Consider the following 19,663-nt stretch of genomic DNA (forward strand, 5'->3'; position numbering starts at 1 on the left):
CCGCTTCCGAAAATCACTTTAACGTGCATAAATCGCTTAAAAATTTTGGTAAACACACAAAATTCAACATAGTTAACTTTAATATAGACATAAATCACACGACCTAATTTTATGGTGATCGGTCCATAATTGGTCATAGCCCCCATTTAACCCCACTTCCGAAAATCACTCAAAAATATAAATTATTGAAAGTTTAAAAGAAAATTTTTTTTGCTCTTTTACTTAGTGTAGGTTATTATATGGTCGGGCTTGACCATACTTTCTTACTTGTTTTTTATATAAAATTTGTTATACAGTGGTGGCCAGGAATTTAAGACAAAAATTGTTTGCTAAATTCCACATGATTGTCAATTATTTTTTCAAATATTTCCACAAATATGTATGCATGAGGACTGTTTTAACACACAAGTGTGTTTTATTCGACTGTGTCAATTCATACATATTTACCACGAACACATAAAATTTTTCTACAACTTGACCAAAAATTTTTTTTTTTAAATAAACATATTTTCTCACATTTATATCATTATATTTTTATTATTATAAAATATTCGGACCAAATTTCGTATTTTTAGTTCCATTAGTTTCGGTCATATCATGTTATTAACAGCGGATGTTCGCTGAGGTGTGTCAACGTATTTCCACATATCTTTGTCCATATATGTTTTACCGATTTTTCCAAATATTTTTCAGAAACTAGAAACATTAATAATAAATTTCATACCCTTAGAGGTCCTTTTATTTTGACTCTATCGCACTTAAAATTCAGTTGATGAAAATAATTCAAGTATTTGTCTTAAATAGGTGGCCACCACTGTATATCAGTTTTATCTATAGAAAATATTGTATATAACAAATTTTGTATATACCAGTTTTATCTATAGTAAATGTACTACCATTTATTCTATAGGAAATTTTGTGCATATCTCTGTGAATAATATTTTGATATCGCACAAAATGTAGTATTCCAATTTTCCATCCTTAATTATGGACCGATCCCGATTTGACTTTGCACTTAAATTACTAATATAATATTGCCTTTATGAAATTTTACTATTAATTACCAGGAATAATATGAGAAAACTTTAAGGACACCCTAAATGAAATTGCATGGTTTACATCGTGTAAATTTATGTGGAGTTTTTGTGTAACTGTGTGGCAGATATGTTTATGCATGAACCGCCACATCACGCCACTTGCTCAAGCCATTAAACAACACCCAAGAAAGTTGGATTATTGTGGCGTGCGGCTACATTTTACATAATTCGGGAAAGAGGAGCCGCGTGAAAAAGTAAGAGGATAGAGAGAAGTATGTGCATGTGTATTTATTTTTTCCGTATAGAAATAATTGCAGGAATTCACTTAATTTTAAATAGCTTAATTAACATCTTACATTACAATGTAAGTATGTATGGATGTAGGTATGTATGCATTTATTTATTTTTGTAAATGATAAGAGGAAGATCTTAAAATGTAGTTGTGTAAAAATCACAGTAGGAGTGCATATATATTTATTTATTTATATAATACCAGTATTACAGTGGAATTTGGATAAAATGAATTATGTTTGTTTTAAATTTGGGAAATTAAAAAAATATGTAAATTTTGTGTACAAGGTTCTCCATATACGTGTAGAATTGTTTGAACATTAGTTCAAGGGACCTGAAAGGAAAATAGGTCGTAACAACTGTAATTATATGTATGAAAGTTTACAGAAAATTCATTGGGCCGGAGAACCATTCGTTACATGCGGTGTATGTTTTAAGCGAACTCCACTGTATTATGATTTATATGCAACAGTAATTCTTAATAGTTAATTTGAAGTCTCAATTAAGTTTTCATTTTCAATGGTTGATATACATATTCACACTATAAGTACATTGATTTAAATATTTTGCGAAACTCATATCAGAATTAATTAGACCCAATTTTTTTTGTAGAATAATTTTACTAATTTCTTTTCATTAGGTTTTTATGATTGCACAGGTCAACAGCAAAAAAATCTTAAATAACCACTATATAGATTTGATGCATCACTTAAGTACAAATATGGTCCAAATTTTAAATTCTGTGGAGAGGTTTTTTGTAAAATTTTCAAGTAAAATTTTTTCACATAATTAATAACTCAAAAACGGTTAGAAAACGGCAAAAGCACATACAATTTTGTGAAAATGAGCGAATTTTATGATCTATATCTTATTTTGTTCCTATTACATGTGGCTTTGCGATAAAGCAATAAATCTGAACAATTTCTGCCGTTTTCGATTTTTTATGAGTTTTATAAAACAAAACAAGTAAGAGAGTATGGTCGGTCAAGCCCGACCATATAATACCCTACACCAAGTAAATGAGTAAAAATATTTTTCTTTTAAAATATCAATAATTTATATTCATGATTTTCGGAAGTGGGCCTTATATGGGAGCTATGACCAATTATGGACCGATCACCTTGAAATTAGGTCGTGTGACTTATGTCTATATTAAATTTAACTATGTTGAATTTTGTGTGTATACCAACATTTTTAAGCGATTTATGCACGTTAAAGTGATTTTCGGAAGCGGGTCTATATGGGAGCTATGACTAATTATGGACCGATTGTAACAAAATTTGGTGACATGAATTTTGTATATATAAAACTTATTTGGAGCGAAATTTGTGTAGATACATAGAAAAATTAAACATTTATGACCGATAAAGTCCAATTTCGAGGGGACTTTGTATGGGGGCTAGGTGAAATAATGGACCGATATCAGCCAGTTTCAATAGGCTTGGTCCTTGGGCCGAAAAAGTAATATGTACCAAATTTGATCGAAATATTTTCAAAATTGCGACCTGTACTCTGCGCACAAGGTTTACATGGACAGCCAGCCAGCCAGCCAACCAGACGGACGGACGGACGGACGGACGGACATCGTTTAATCGACTCAGAAAGTGATTCTAAGTCGATCGGTATACTTTAAGGTGGGTGTTATACTAACATCCACCATAAATCTGCACAAACGCATAATACCCTCCCCACTATGGTGGTGTAGGGTATAAAAATTAGATATTTTCACTTAAAAAATATATTTTTTGCTTCAAATTAATGAGCCGATTGAAACGCAATATATACATGAAAATTTTTATTTAGCATGGAAAAAATGTTTTCAAATTTTAAACAATCGAAAGAAGAACACAAACAACTCAATTTTATGTATGTATATCAAACAAAAATTAAAATTTTGTGAAAATGAGCTTAATTGTGAATAAATTCGAAAAGAATCCATTATTTCTTATGACCGATATCTCATTTTGTTCCTATTACATGTGGCTTTGCGATAAAGCAATAAATCTGAACAATTTCTGCCGTTTTCGATTTTTCATGATTTTTTTTAAAACAAAAAAAAAATTAAATTTTCACGTAAAAAATATATTTTTTGTTTCAATTTGTTATTATAACTCCGAAACTACAAAGTCGATTAAAACGCAATATAAAAGCGGATTAAATGTTCCAGTTTTGTAAGTTTATTTTATTAATATCAGACTAACCGTTTTTGAGTTATCATTAATTAAGTGGACAAAAGTCTAAAAAAATCACAATTTTACTTAAATTTTTTTTAAAAAACCTCTCCATAGAATTTAAAATTTGGACTATATTTGCACTACTGGAACCACAATACATCAAAATTGTGTAGTAGTTTAAAAACTCTCAACAATTTGTTTCGATTTTGTTGCCCTGTGTTACCTAAGATTTTTTTTAATGAATTTTTCAAAGTTTTGGATAAAAAAAATTCTATGTTTTTCAACACTATGCGTTGGTGTTAATAATAAGCTAAATCTGAAGTTTAAATTTAAAAATATACGTCAAGACCAATAGAAAATAATACTAGAATCTCGAGATAATTCACTGATCTAATTGGTCGGCCAAGCCCTACCATAGAATCTTATATGATTTTCATAAGCATAAATCTTCTAAAAATGTTAAAGTTGACTATTTATGACTGTATATAAATCAAGCATTTATGACCGATAAGTCCTAATTTGGGAGGACATTTGTGAGGTGAAATAATTAAACTATTTTTCAGTCATCCTTGGGCCGCAAATAAAGAATGTGTCAAATTTTATCGATATATCTTCTAAATTGCGACATGTAATTTCGCACAATTGATTCTGAGTCATTCGCTATACATACTTAAAGGTGGGTGTTAGACTAATATTTTTGGGTGTTACAAAACATCAACACTGCGCTGGTGAAGGATATAAAAATTTATTATGAATATTGGGGTTTGTTTTTAATACATAATTATATATACTGTTTCTTATAAGTGTTTAAACATAACAAAGGAATGCACTTTTTATCGAATACTCATTAAAATGAAGAAAATAGACCTAGAATCTTATATTCTTTTCTTTAATTTAAGATCAACTTCCAAAATACACAATCCTATTTTGTCACCAAACTCTTATATGGTGGCCAAGAATTTATAGCGGGATAATTAAGGATAAAAATGAGCATGAAATTTGGGTTCTCTTTCACTATTATTATGCGTGTAGATAAATGCTGAAGCCTCAATTGACTCGAATGAGTTGAGAAATGTACAATACTTACAGTCTCTGAACCAGCAGCAGTGACCAATTCCTGCAATGCACGAACTGATAATGCCTGCTCGATGACAAATACACATTGCGATAGATCGGGCGGTACGTTCTTGTCGGCAATATTTTCTAGGAAGCAGTGACGATTGCCAAAACCTTCAGCGGCAAGACAGACACGCTCTCCCGTTGCTGTGCACGAGAGGCAGACCATGTCTTCCTGTAAAAAGAAAAGAAAGAAACAAATTTTTATTAAAATTATATTTAAAGCTATTTTACATCATTTAAATATTACAATAGGTAATTGAATCAACACTAATTACTCATACTTGTTTTTTTGATGCTGTTTCATCATTTCCTGTTGCTGCAACTTATTGATTGATATTGCTACATTGGCTTATGTACTCGTATGTATTTATCCTTGTACTCTACATATTGATATATAAATATGTATTTAGGATGCAGCGCAATTGTATGCTCGAACAATGGCAACTAACATTTGTGGTATTGGTTTGATTGATCGATTGATTCAACGGTTTCGCTATTTTGGCAATCCACCTTTCTGTGCGTCTAATGTTGTACTTTTTTGTTGTTGTTTGTTTTACACGCTTTACCAATACATGCTAAAAGGTATTGGGTGTGATGATGTGGTTTCTGGTCATTTGTATTTCCTAACTACACATGAATGTACAGCCATACATACATATGTATGTATGTCAAATTGTTATTGTAAATCAGTGGCATTGCGTATGAGAAATGTTTTTGAAAGCACCATCATTGGAATTCAATATTGAAGGCTAAATGTACCTCTGTTTTATGCACTTAAAAACTAAGTAAAATTATACAAATATTTAAGATTTTAGATGTAGGTGAAAAAGTTTTTTTTATTTATGGATCGATTTAGTCGATTCGGTCTCTCCAGAATTTATTTTTTTTAACCTGATTTTTCGGATTTTCAGTAGTAAACTAAATGGGACCATACTCGATTTATTGATGTTTCATTTACGATCGTATGTTAAGTGGGGGTTTCGGAAAGATTCTGCGCTTTCAACAGACAGACGGACACCGCTATATCGACTCCGCTATCTATAGGGGACCCGAATATGTATACATTATAGGGTTTAAAAAGAGAAATTAATAAAAACGGAATGACAAAATTATCTATACCCTTACCAATCTTTGTGAAGGGTATATAGGGTATATTATTTGATTATACTTATATGTGACTTTTGATCTTTTTTAGAAGTTTTGAATAATGCAAACTTCAAAGCTTATAACTTTATTAACATCCGCAAAAAGTGTATGCACCCGCGAAAAAATTAATATGCCAGTGTACGATTTCACACCATTCAGTGTCAATAGTGTATCTAATCCGTATGTGGAAATCATAAGAAATCCAAGTTTTCACTTTAAATTTACCTTAATTTTGAAAATAACCACTTTTTTATCATTGTTTCCAATTATAATAAAGTATAACAAGTAAAGCACGATGGCCACGTATCAAACTGATTTGACAAACTCAGTTTTTTTTTGATTGTGTTAGTGAAAAAAATGATGTGAGTTTGACGAAAATCAAAACAATTTAGATTTTCACTGCTGCCGCTAATATGATTTGAAGCGAATTTGATGTGTTGCTGCGAAAAACGTCAAATGGAATTTTTATTCAGTTTTCGCAGCGACAACATCATAGGGTGAATTAATAAAAAAAATTCTTAACTTTAAAAAACAGCTTTGAAATGAAATTTGATGGTTTGAGTTTGATACGTTGCTGTGTTAAGCAAAACTAAATATTACCAATACATACATATTATTTGTCAAATCAGTTTGATACGTGGCCATCGTGCTTAAGAGAGCTATATTCGACTGTGCAGAATCTTATATCTATACCCTTCACCAAATTATACTTCAAAATATAACTTTTAAATATTTTTAGGTACACAAAATTTATTTTTTTTTCCAAAGTTGTTATTTTCAGTTTTTGTAAAAAAAAATTTCGAACTGTTAATTTTTAACGTTTTTTTTTCGAAAAATAAGAGAGAAAGAGCGAAATAGAACAAAAAACAATCAAATTTTGAACCTAAAACAAGAAAAAAGTCCTTGTTTTAGAATAAAAGGAAAAAATACTTTTTGAAAAAACTGGGTAACTCCATTTTATCGTAAAAAAAAACGGATAAATTAAAGTACTGAGTCAAATAGTCAATGTTTCACCACAAATGATTACTATAGTTGCTTTAATTTCGTAAAATAAAAAATTAATTAAAAAAATAGTTTTTTTTTGAACCCGGTCCGCATTGCTGGCCTTTAGAAAACATCTGTTTTATATTGTATCTCGATCTCGATTTTAATATACAGTGTCGGAAAAAGTCGGTAATCCAACCTTCAATGTTAATACATTTCGACTGGTTCCAATGAATACAAAAATTCTGTGGGACAATTGACAACTTGTTCTTCGTTCATTACTGTGTCAATCGATTTTTATTGTTTCGCCAGACACTTTCAATTGTGTTTGGTCATCGAGCTTGTTAACATCATAATTTTTTGATTAAAAGTAGATTTCATATGGAAATTTCTTATTCATGCACATAATATGCAAGAGTAAAAAAAATTGTTTATCACAGACCGAAAATCAAAAATCTGACTATACACTCTTACCCAAAAGGCTTTTCTGAAGATTTCGTGAAATTATAATGTAAAATTTTGATTTTGACACACCCCTCCGCCCACAGACCGAAAATAAAAAATCTGACTTTAGAGTGTTACCTGCTAGGCTATTCTGATGATGCCCTGAAAATTTCATTAAAATCGGTCCAGCCGTTTTTGAGTTCATTCGGAACATACATCCCTTTTTATATACATATATAGATGAAAAATATTTGTATGAGAAAATTCGAAAATCTTCTTTACGAAATCACCGAATGGACCTAATGTAGTATTTTAGGTGTCTAAAACCATATTCAGAAAATTTCCTTACCAATGATACCAGTTTGGAGCTAATCGGTTGGATGGCCTCAGAGTCTATAACGGACATAGGTAGAAACATTTTTTGTATTTTATATATATAGATATATAGATAGATTATGTTTTGTTTAATGCGCATGCATAATAACTAGGGGGCGGATTTATATGCAAATGCATGTTTTTTCTTGAACGACCAAATACAATGTAGACTAATTATCTATCCGAATCGCACATTTTGCTGCAAAATGGCATCGATTTGTTAGTTCATATTTTTGCATATTTTATTCATAATGCATATTTTGTTATATTTTACTTCAAAATGCATATTTATATGCATATCATGCCAATTTTTAATAAAAATATTATTTTTTGTCGTTAATAAGCAATACATTGTTTCGAGAAAATTTTTTTTGTCGAATTTGTTATAGAAATAGCAGTCAATTTTATCGACTAACTTCTTTCGACATCGAGAAACTGGCATTAAGTTCTTCATTTCTCTATCAGTAATTGAAAATTATTATTTCAAAACATTTTTCTTCAGAAAAGTTTAGTTTTTTTAAGTATCAAAAAATCATTAAATGTGTCGAAAACATTCATATTTGTTTTCATTGTACATTCGATTTATAAGAGATTTCGTTATCGAAAGATTTTGTAACTTCACCTACACAATAAACGCTCCTGACAGTCATTTCCAAGCAGTTCTACGAGACTGTCGTAAACTAGTGATTTTGGATAACTTAGAGACAAATGCAATACACAATTAACGTTTAATGTCCCTACACTATAGATTACATAGAGACACTTAAGTGACAATTGGCTTTATGTTAGATTACATGGGATGTATAACCAATTGACTTCTCTCTGCATTACAAATAGCACGTCAAATTACCCAAAATATATAAATTGGAGTCAGCCAATTGATCAGACATTATTGATGATTTTAAAAGGAAAGTCACAATATAGAAGCTCTATGGCTTTAAACAAGTATTCATACCAAGATATTACAATTAATATAAATATCCATCGTTTTTTTCGGAAGAAAAGTTATTTTAAAAATAGTTTTATAACTTTAATTGTTTAATTCCTGATATAATTTAAAAAGTTCTAACTGCTGGCAAAAGTGTTGTGTATTTTTTTGACATTTCGAAATCCATACTTAATTATTTTATGTTTCTGCACAAAAATATAAGTGCATATTTTTTAAATTTTTAGGTCATATTTTGATTTTTTTGAAGCATATTTTAGGCGCATATTTTCCAATAATAAATGCATGAAAATCCGCCCCCTAAAAACACATTTAAAGTTTAAAACTTTAAATGTGTTTTTCTCGCGTTTTCCAAAAATGGAGTTACCTAGTTTATCCAAATCACCAGAGACTTTATAGGGTCGGAAAATTATATTGTGGAAATTACAAACGGAATGACAAACTTATATACCCTTCTCACGATGGTGAAGGGTATAAAAGTGTGGTAGTGAACAGAACATATGGAAGGTGTCATGTCTACATTTTTTCAAATAGCATATCGATGGAATACAAAGTTAATCACACAAAGTTTTAAGATCCTCTCTACTATATTTTATATGATAATATATATTAACTTTGAAGTTACATACCAAACCATTCAAACGGTGAAAACCTAATGGATATGCTATGAGCCTGAAAAGCTAGTAAACACCAGTAAATTATTTGATTTTTTTAAAATAATGAAAATCTATCCATGGATAGATTTTTTAAAGTTTCGGTTTGTTAAAAAAAGTTTTTTTCGGCCTTTAATGTTTTTCATTATCTTAAAAAATAATAGAGTTCACTCACTTTTGACGCCCATAGTATATACATTAGGTTGGTCCGGTTTATATGAATCTGAAAAACATAGTCGTTGTTCTCAACTAAAAAACTAAAGTTTATATTATTTTGAAATCATCTTAAAATGTTTATGCTGTTCCTTTATTCCTGTGAAAAATTCCCCATGTTTTGAAATTTTTAGATTGATTTTTGTAAACAAATGAACAGCTGTTAGGAAAAAAATCAACTATTGTGAATGAAAAGTTCATGGGAATATCACGATAGCAATTTTCCCTTCGAGCGAAATGGATATTTCTTTCAAAGGAATAATTTTTGAAACTTTTGTATATGTAGGCGTATAGTTATTAAATAAAATTTACAAAACATAATCCATATATTATTGTATTGGCTCAATTTTTCGAAATTCATCTTATTTCGAAACCCAATTAAATTTTAGATTTTGAAAACAATTAGAAACAATTGTGTATTTTTGTCAATCAATCGTTCATATGATATGAAAGGACTCATAGACTCACAAACAATTTTGAAATTTCCGTTTTAGTTGGGAACATTGATTACATTGATTTTTTGGGGCCACCTTAATAAACATACATGTATGCAAGTGCAATTTAACTTACTGTCAATATAACTATGGATGACTAAATGCATTCGCAAATTGCAGTTCGACTACAAGAGCTGCAATGTTCGTACCAACTGCAGTTGCAACAAACAGCAATTGCTGAGAGTACACAACAGTAGTATTCATGTTGTCATACCACCATGTTGTGGTATTTTCGGCTGTGATTGTAAATGAAAACATTGGCGGTGGTGGTGGTGGCATTGACGCAGCAATTGCAGTTGTGGTCACTAACACACAAGCGATTCGGTCAGTCGTTTGCTACTTATTTTTTTAATATTTCATTTTTCCATACTGTTCCAATTGGTATTTTATTTGTAAATGTTTTTAAACTGCGTATATAATTTTCTGATTTATACCTATTACAATGGAAAAGTTGCAATAGTTTCACTTAAATGAATTTCATTACATTTTGGGCAATTCGTGAGACAACCGCAATTATTTGGTGAGAATACCCAGCAGTTTTACAAGTAGGAAATGTATCCATTTTCACTAATATCTGATCACATGTCAGTCACAAAATTAAATATATTTTTGGTCATTTGAAGCGTATGTGGTTTTTGTTACATTATATATCAAAGGTATCTAGGGGGAAGTTAATTGTCACTTAATGTATCTAAGTAAACTAGAGTGTAGTCACTTTAAACGATTATTTTGTATTCCAGTTTAGAAAGTTGTTATTTTACCCACCGCCTATTTGCTGCAACAACGTCATAACTCAAAATCCGTGTTTTTTGAACTGAGTAATACAAAATATGCGCCGTTGTATAATCTTTCATATAGTTTTATCAGTTTTCAAAAAAGTCAATTATTTTTTGTGTGAGAGTGTTTTTTGTTGTAAACATCAAAATTTAAATTCATGTTTTCTCGTATATTTGATAAGTAAAAATATGGGTTAAATACAGATTAGACAGATTTGTTGAAAATTTATTTAAGAAATAGCTAAATGTCATAAAACATTCCAAGACGTTTTTCTCGAAACATAGCTGCATATGAGCGATGTGTGAGTTTTTTAGGGTTTTAGTGAGATCTTCTGAAATAATCTTTTATAGGAATACTATAATTTAAACGATTTTTTTCTTTAGATTTAATAAAACTTTTCTTGGAAAAAAGTTTCTCGCTGATTGTATATGTTGGAGAAATCAAAAGCATGATAAAGAATTGTTTCTTTTAGATTTTGATTAATTTAATAGTTTCGTTTAGTCATGATAAAAGACTCATTTCAAAAATAAGTTTCGTCTATACAAACAAACAAAGTTGCAAAGACATATAAATTAAATATGTCAGTTGTTATTAGGGTGATCGATTCTTCGACATTTTTTAGAAACCGGTTTTCGGTTTCTTCGAAAAATTACAATTTAATATAAACCGGTTTTGGTTTTTTCATAATAACCGGTTAACCGGCTTTTTGGAAAAATATCAAAACGATTAGAAATAAGAAGAAAAAAAGTTTTATTTATTAAAATAATAGTGATTAAAACAATTTTGATTACTTCTTTTATCCATCACAAGGTCTTCGCTTCAAATTTGACCCATTTTGAAATTAATATTTAATTTTTTCTAAAAGTGAATGGTTGATATTTTTGATATTTTATGAATATTATTTCATTTCAAATGTCAACAACTATGTTTTTTTTTAGAAAAACAAATTGGCAAAAAAAAATATATATAAACTTGTTTGGACTTAAGCTCTTTTGTTATGTACAATTAAGTTACATTTTTTCAGTGCTTTGGTAGCACTACAATATATCTAATATATATATATCTTTCTCTTTTCATCATACTTGCTGAACTACTGTTTTTATACCCTTCAGCTTCGTGAGAAGGGTATATATAAGTTTGTCATTCCGTTTGTAATTTCTACATTTTTCATTTCCGACCCTATAAAGTATATATATTCTGGATCCTTATAGATAGCGGAGTCGATTAAGCCATGTCCGTCTGTCTGTCTGTCTGTCTGTCTGTCTGTCTGTCTGTCTGTCTGTCTGTCTGTCTGTCTGTCTGTCTGTCTGTCTGTCTGTCTGTCTGTCTGTCTGTCTGTCTGTCTGTCTGTCTGTCTGTCTGTCTGTCTGTCTGTCTGTCTGTCTGTCTGTCTGTCTGTCTGTCTGTCTGTCTGTCTGTCTGTCTGTCTGTCTGTCTGTCTGTCTGTCTGTCTGTCTGTCTGTCTGTCTGTCTGTCTGTCTGTCTGTCTGTCTGTCTGTCTGTCTGTCTGTCTGTCTGTCTGTCTGTCTGTCTGTCTGTCTGTCTGTCTGTCTGTCTGTCTGTCTGTCTGTCTGTCTGTCTGTCTGTCTGTCTGTCTGTCTGTCTGTCTGTCTGTCTGTCTGTCTGTCTGTCTGTCTGTCTGTCTGTATGTCTGTCTGTCTGTCTGTCTGTCTGTCTGTCTGTCTGTCTGTCTGTCTGTCTGTCTGTCTGTCTGTCTGTCTGTCTGTCTGTCTGTCTGTCTGTCTGTCTGTCTGTCTGTCTGTCTGTCTGTCTGTCTGTCTGTCTGTCTGTCTGTCTGTCTGTCTGTCTGTCTGTCTGTCTGTCTGTCTGTTGAAATCAGTTTTCTGAAGACCCCAGATATCTTCGGGATCCAAATCTTCAATAATTCTGTCAGACATGCTTTCGAGAATTTTGCTATTTAAAATCAGCAAAATCGGTCCACAAATGGCTGAGATATGAGTAAAAAACCAAGACAACCTCGATTTTTTACCTATTTTTTTACCTATATCTGGATTACTAATACATTAATATAGACAATATGGATATCTAATAATAGATATTTCAAAGACATTTGCAACGACGTATATAAGACCATAGTAAGTTGGACCCACAATGGGTCAAAATCGGGAAAAAATTTTTAACCCGAATTTTTTTTAAAAAAAAAAAAAATTTTAAAATTTAAAAAAAAAAAAAATTTTAAATTTAAAAAAAAAAAAATTTTAAAATTTAAAAAAAAAAATTTTAAATTTAAAAAAAAAAAATTAAAATAACAATCGAAATTTTTTTTTCCAAAAAATTAAAAAACTAAAAAAAAAACTAAATTTTGTTTACCTAAAAATATTTAAAATTTTGAAGTATAATTTGGTGAAGGGTATATAAGATTCGGCACAGCCGAATATAGCACTCTTACTTGTTCTATTAAAAATAGAGAAAGTCGGTCCACAAATGGCTGATATACCTATATCTGGATTACTAAGTCATTAATATAGACAATATGGATATCTAATGTTAGATATTTCAATGACCTTTGCAACGACGTACATATATAAGACCATAATAAGTTGGACCTACAATGGGTCAAAATCGGGAAAAAAGTTTTTTAACCCGAATTTTTTTTCGGTAAATATTAAAAAAAAATTTAAAAAACAAAACAAAAATTTCAAATTTAAAAAAAAAACAATTGGAAAAATTTTTTTTCCAAAAAAACAATATTTGAAAAAAAAAAAAAATGTTTAACCTAAAAATATTTAAAATTTTTATTTTGAAGTGTAATTTGGTGAAGGGTATAAAGATTCGGCACATATATATAGCTCTCTTACTTCTTAACTCTCTATTTGCTGTCAATTAACTTCCGCTTAGCACCCTTAGTTATGCAGCTAGTCTAGTAACTAGTTACGTAGCTAGTAAGGAAACTGATTCTATTTAACCGGTTTGTGAATCCCATTCTTTGACTACTTTGTACCAGCTATCAAAAAGTCTCTCTATAAACTATGTTAAAATAACGAGTCACGTATCAATGAGCAGTCACCCAGAACTGCAGGATATTTACTATATATGTCAATGGCTGTGTAGTGGAGCGTAGTAGTTTTTATAAAAATGTACTTAAATCTGAATACAATTTGTATACAGAAATCTGTATTGTTGAATTAATATTCCCTTAATAAAATTTTGTTTATTTGGTAGATATGAATTAGGTGTGTACATTATAACTGCCCCTTAAATATAGGTTTGCTTTGTATGGATATTATGTTGATCTTTAGCAGCTGAAACTAACTGATGCAAAATTTGAGGGCAATCGGATAAAGAGAACACGCATCCAATGTCTATTAAATGTTATAAAATTGGGTAAATAATTGTAACTTTTTGTTTTCTTCAAAAAAGATTACTGTTTCAAAATAATTGGTTTATATGTTGAAATAAAACTTATCTTTTACAGCCTGATTTGTCAACAGACGAATTTGTTTTTTTTTATAAATCATAAATTTTTTTAGGGATATTGAGCAACTTATAGTAAAATTTTCTATTTTCATTTCTCTACGCAGATAATAAAGATGGTTGTTTGAGTATCTCGTTGACCACAAACATTTTAACCCTCTAACTGGCAAGACATGTCTTTAGGCGGGGTATGTTAAATGTATGTAATGCTTCTTTATTTGCTTATATTTTCCGTTATAACAGTAAATATGTGTAAAGAGACAAACAATTTACTTATTGTGATAAACACGAACGTGCACTTGTCTTTTGTTTTTCTTATAATCCAACGAATTTTTTATTTTTTCAAAAAATAACCTGGTATATTTTATTCGCTCAAAATAAAATTGGCCGGTTAGAGGGTTAATTTAACATTCTACTTCATTGTCGTTACTAAAAAGTGCAAAAATTTTTAATAAATTTCCAATTTTTTAGTTGTCTAAACTCCTGTTCTAACAGTCGACTACATAATAAATATGTATGTATAATATACAAGTATAGTTTTATTAAATAGTCCTGTGCTTTTACTGTAACTTTAAGTTCATATCCATGTACATTGTACAATGTATACAGTGTTTGTAACAAGAGTATGATAAATTGCCATACTTTGTTCCAATCATTACACTTTTATGTTGTCAAAACATGTTTAGGCCGAGGGTTACAAGTAATTTGACAAATTTTTTCTTTTTCCCCCTTATACTGACAGTATGATTAAAATCGAAATAGTGTAAAAAATTCATATACAATAATTATGAGCTGACCATGAATACTGCTGCTGCTGCTGGCTTCTAAAACTGCCTTTATTCACACTTTCGATTTGGCAATTTTGATGGGTAATAAATTTAAACCACGGAATTGGATTTATGGACCATAATTCATAATACATACGAACATTTGCCCTTTTTGTCCATTAAATGCTACAATAAATTGATGATAGAGAAGGTGTGAGATTACTGCCTGCAACATTGTTTAGATGTTGTCAGGTAATATATATACATGCATATACTCGTATGTATATAGAAGAATATGAGAGTTGTCTAGAAATTGGGGATAAGAATATAATTGGAGAAGGAATACAATAAGAAGAAAATACAGCCGGATATTTCACGTACATGTCTGGTATTTTATAGCTATTTTACAAAAATACTGATGACATTCTCAGATTTTTTTTGTATTATAATTTATTTCACATTATTTAGGTTATACTAATTTTTGCATTATTACTTTGCTATACTGTATATCGTAGTTGCGCTAACAAAAATTCCCATTAGCCCACTTGCTTAACTAATCATAAATATGGCCATTGGTTCAAAAGTAATCAAAGAGATTTATATGACTTTCATGTATCCTTATAAAAAGGAAAGTTGAAATCAAATTTTCAAAGGCCCCAGATACATATCGTATGAAACTATATCTGGCATATTATATTGCTATTCAAAATCAGCAAAATCGGTACACAAGATATATATTTTTTTAACAATACTGAAGGTTATATAGAATCCGTACTGTTTTTAAAGTAAATAACTTCAAAATTTCTGAGTCATCCCTCGTAAATAGTGTGAACATATGATGTATTTGTATGAGGTAAGACTTTGACTTTTACAGTTTGTTCCTTCGTCTATATCTATATATATATACATATATACATTAGGAAGACCCCGTTTGTGTGGAGCAAAAATATTTCCAACTAAAATGAAAGTTTAGTTTGTTTGAGGAAACCATTTCTCAAGATAACAGAAGTACGCTGAGAAAATAAATCGGAGACAAATTCAAACTAGATTGAATTTCGAAAAAACGGAAAAATCCGTTTTGGTGAAATTAAATAAGGTTTAAATGTTTTAACTTTAATTAATTACTTTTAATAATATTTTCTAAAAATGTTAGCAACTTAAAATTTTTGCAAACAAATAAGAAAAGGAAATTTTGGATATGTCATTAAAACCGCCTTTCAAATATGAAAAAAATCATAAAATCCTTAAATAAGTACTTTTTTATCATTTGATCCAGCTCACTAAACTAGAATGAATTAAACATCTACAAGAATTTTTGAGGCCAACCTAATAAATGTATAAATAAAGAGTTGCTACTCTACCAGGAAGCTATTGCACAGTGTATCGTTGTTCACTTTTATAATGACAATTTTTTAAATGAAATTTAAAAAAATAAGCAAGAGAGCTATATTCGGATGGCCCGAATCTTATATACCCTTCACCAAATTATCCCTGATGTTAGGTTAGAAAAAACTTACGAATGTTAGGTTAATGGACCATTTGGTCCATATAAACTGCTAATGTAAAAAACAAGTGTAGGATTACAATTTTTAATTCTTTTTAATCAACATAGATTAAATACACATGTAAAAGATAATTGTGGCATTCCCCTTTTTTGATTTTTGTTGAAGCACAAATATTTGCAAATGCTTGATTTTGTGTGCAGTTTTTTTTTAATAAAACAGACGCGTTTTACTTACGACATGGCAAACTTGAAAAAAGATGAAGTACAAGAACTGCTCAATGCTGAAGGTGACTCCGATAGTTCAGATTCGGAAGTTAATTATATTTCAGAAAACATATAAAACAAACTAAAAAATACTTATTTTTTTAAAATAAATGTAAAAAAATCAAAGAAAACCGAGGAAAATATACCATGGACCAAATCAGGAGCGGATCCAAAACCGAAAAGTTAACATATAAAAAAAGGAATAAAAAGAAAAATGTAGAACATATTTTAATAAACCCCCCCCCCAAATGGTCCCTTAACCTAAGATTCGTAATTTTTTATTTTTCTCATTCCTGTTTTAAGTCAGATCCTTGATTTTTTGTATATAGCATTGATTTAGTATAGGTATATCACCGTTCAAAATTTACAAAGGAAACAATTCAAAAATTGGACCAAATTGGCTTAACCTAACAGGCAATTCAAATAATTTTAAATTTTATTCCTTTTTCCAAAGTTGTTTTTTAATTTTTTGAAAAAAACATTTTCGAATTGTTTTTTGAAATAATTTTTTTAATTTTTTAATTTTATAATTTGTTTTTTCAAATTTGTTTTTAATATTTAGTGAAAAAAATCGGGTTAAAAAATATTTTTTCCGATTTTGACCCATTGTAGGTCCGACTTACTATGGTCTAGTATACGTCATTGCAAAGGTCATTGAAATATTTATCAACATATATCCATATTGTCTATAATAATGACTTAGTAATCCAGATATAGGTCAAAAATCGAGGTTGTCTTGGGTTTTTCCTTATATGTATCTCAGCCATTTGTGAACCACTATCTATAAGGATCCATAATATATATTCTTTATAGGGTCGGAAGTGAAAAATGTAGAAATTACAAACGGAATGACAAACTTATATACTCTTCTCACGAAGGTTAAGAGTATAATTAAAGACCTAGTTTTCGAATCTAATAAATGTTAAATGAGGATTAAAAATTAAAATTTTAACTGTTGTAACTGTTATGAGTTAGCTTGGGAACCGCCTAAAGTACATGCATGTATATTTCTACAACATATCAAATAATCACAATCATTTGTGTTTTCATAGTTTTGTCACGGTAAAAGTGTAAAAAGGCACACTGTGCGATGTTTGGGTGTGTGTATGTATGTAGATCCGTATAAGTGTTGTGCCTTCACAGCTAAAGTTATGGAAGTGGATGTTGATGACATTAATAATAAATACTGGTTTGCCTTTCGATAACCGAACTTCTCTACTTACAATGTAAACTTAATAGGAATGTAATTGTAATTGTTAGTGTGTGTGTGTGTGTTTGAGTGTATTTGTATTCACGTTGAGTTTGTATTTGAAGAAGAACGTCCCCTAAGGAAGTTTTTGTTCTTTCGTTTTATTGTTTTTGATGTTGTAGATGTAGTTGTTGCTGCTGTTGTTTTATTTGTCTTTGACAACTTTCATGCTGTTCCATACCATACCGTACGTACGGTCGGTCATCTTACTCATATTAGTTGTTGTTGTAGCTGTCGTCCTTGTTATTGTTTTATTATTGTTCTACAACAAACCCTGACTGATGTCGATAATGTCGCTGTGGTCCTTTTTTTGTGGGTGAGGGTGTGTGTGCTGATTGTTGCTGCTGTTGTTACAATTACTCCTGCTTGTGTTGTTGCTGCCATTGGACAGCAAGCAGTATGTAAGTAACAGCCATGCCTAAATAAGAGCGTTGAATGTTGTTTATTTGTCAAAAATCGTCATGGCCATATAATTTGTATGAAGCATACCCAAATAACTTTATTGAATGGTCCAGTTTAGACAGCAGGTTATAAGTCATTGTTGATAAAACGTTCATAGTCTTGTTTAGGTATGCAACTTTAGAGTTAACACTTAGAGTTAGATAACACAACGCTCGACGCTTTTATTTAGGTAAGGACGTAAGTCTGTAAGACGACTTACTTACAAGTGATTCTTCCACTGTTGCTGCTGCTGTTACACAAATTGTTTTTGTCGACAAGAGTTTCAATAAAGTTGTTATAAAATAATTGGCACGTTAAGCAGTTAATGGTCGGTGGTTGTACATATCTTTTTCTGTTAGTTTCTGTGTGTCTGTGAACAAAATGTTCTTGATGTCCTTTGTCTATTTATATATGTATAAAAAAAGGTATTTTTATTTGTCTTTACCTTGAAAACCTGAACGAAACTTAATAATTCCAATAGCAGCAAGCGAACAACAACAAAAATAATTATTCTTAACAGGACAAAAATAAATTTTACAATAAAAGTAAAAAAATAAGAAATAGGTAGATTTTAAATGAATTATGTGCAGCTGATATTTGATAGCTGATATTTAAGGCGAAGACTACGATGATGTTGACCGTAGTGTGGCTTTAATAAAATCTCACTCACAGTATAATAATAAAATATTGTTAATATTAAACAAATAACATTAGATGTTCTTGGAAATCATGTCAATAGATAAGTGTACAATTTTAATAAATTGCCCAATTTAAATCAATATAAACGAAAATAAATCAATACATTTAAATTGCAGCACATGATTTATTAGTACAATATTTATGTATGTTAAAAAAAAGTTTTAGTAGAGTGTAGGATGTAATTCTGACTGAGTACTTAATAATAAGCGAATAATTCATAGCAAAAACAGTAATGAGTTTAATTTCTAATGTTCTACGAAAAATTTGCAAAATAGGCACTAATTTTTGAGTCAGAAAAAATATGTCTTACATTTTATAAAAATAAGTCTAATTTTGTTAGAAATGTAAACATATTATACACTTTTTTTAAAATGTCTCTTATAACTGAAATAGAATGTTGTTTATTAAAATTTTTAATTTTAAATGCAAATTTAATTTGACCCAGTAACGATTTTTAAATAATTACACTATACAACAAAATCTAATTTTTTCCGAAATTACAAGATCAGACCAAAAAATTTTGATATAGGAGACTAAAAAAAAGACACGTGTAAGACACGTTTAAGAGCATATTTTAAAGTTTTTACTGCATATTTAAAGCGCCTAAAACGCTTTTTTTAGAACATATTTCCGGTTTCCCTGGTGATAACT

General features: G+C 30.0%; 1 protein-coding gene across 8 annotated transcripts in view; it reads right to left on the minus strand.

Annotated features, from left to right (window-relative positions):
* RyR (Ryanodine receptor) overlaps window positions 1-19,663 on the minus strand; it is a 169,049-nt gene that overhangs the window by 45,958 nt on the left and 103,428 nt on the right. For all 8 annotated transcript variants that reach the window (XM_065511339.1, XM_065511336.1, XM_065511334.1 and 5 more), the window contains exon 3: window positions 4,590-4,793. In XM_065511339.1, the coding sequence (XP_065367411.1) occupies window positions 4,590-4,793 (204 nt within the window). The remainder of the gene's footprint in view (window positions 1-4,589; window positions 4,794-19,663) is intronic.

The sequence above is a fragment of the Calliphora vicina genome, chromosome 5 (assembly GCF_958450345.1).
Source record: "Calliphora vicina chromosome 5, idCalVici1.1, whole genome shotgun sequence".
Classification (NCBI taxonomy): Eukaryota; Metazoa; Arthropoda; class Insecta; order Diptera; family Calliphoridae; genus Calliphora; species Calliphora vicina.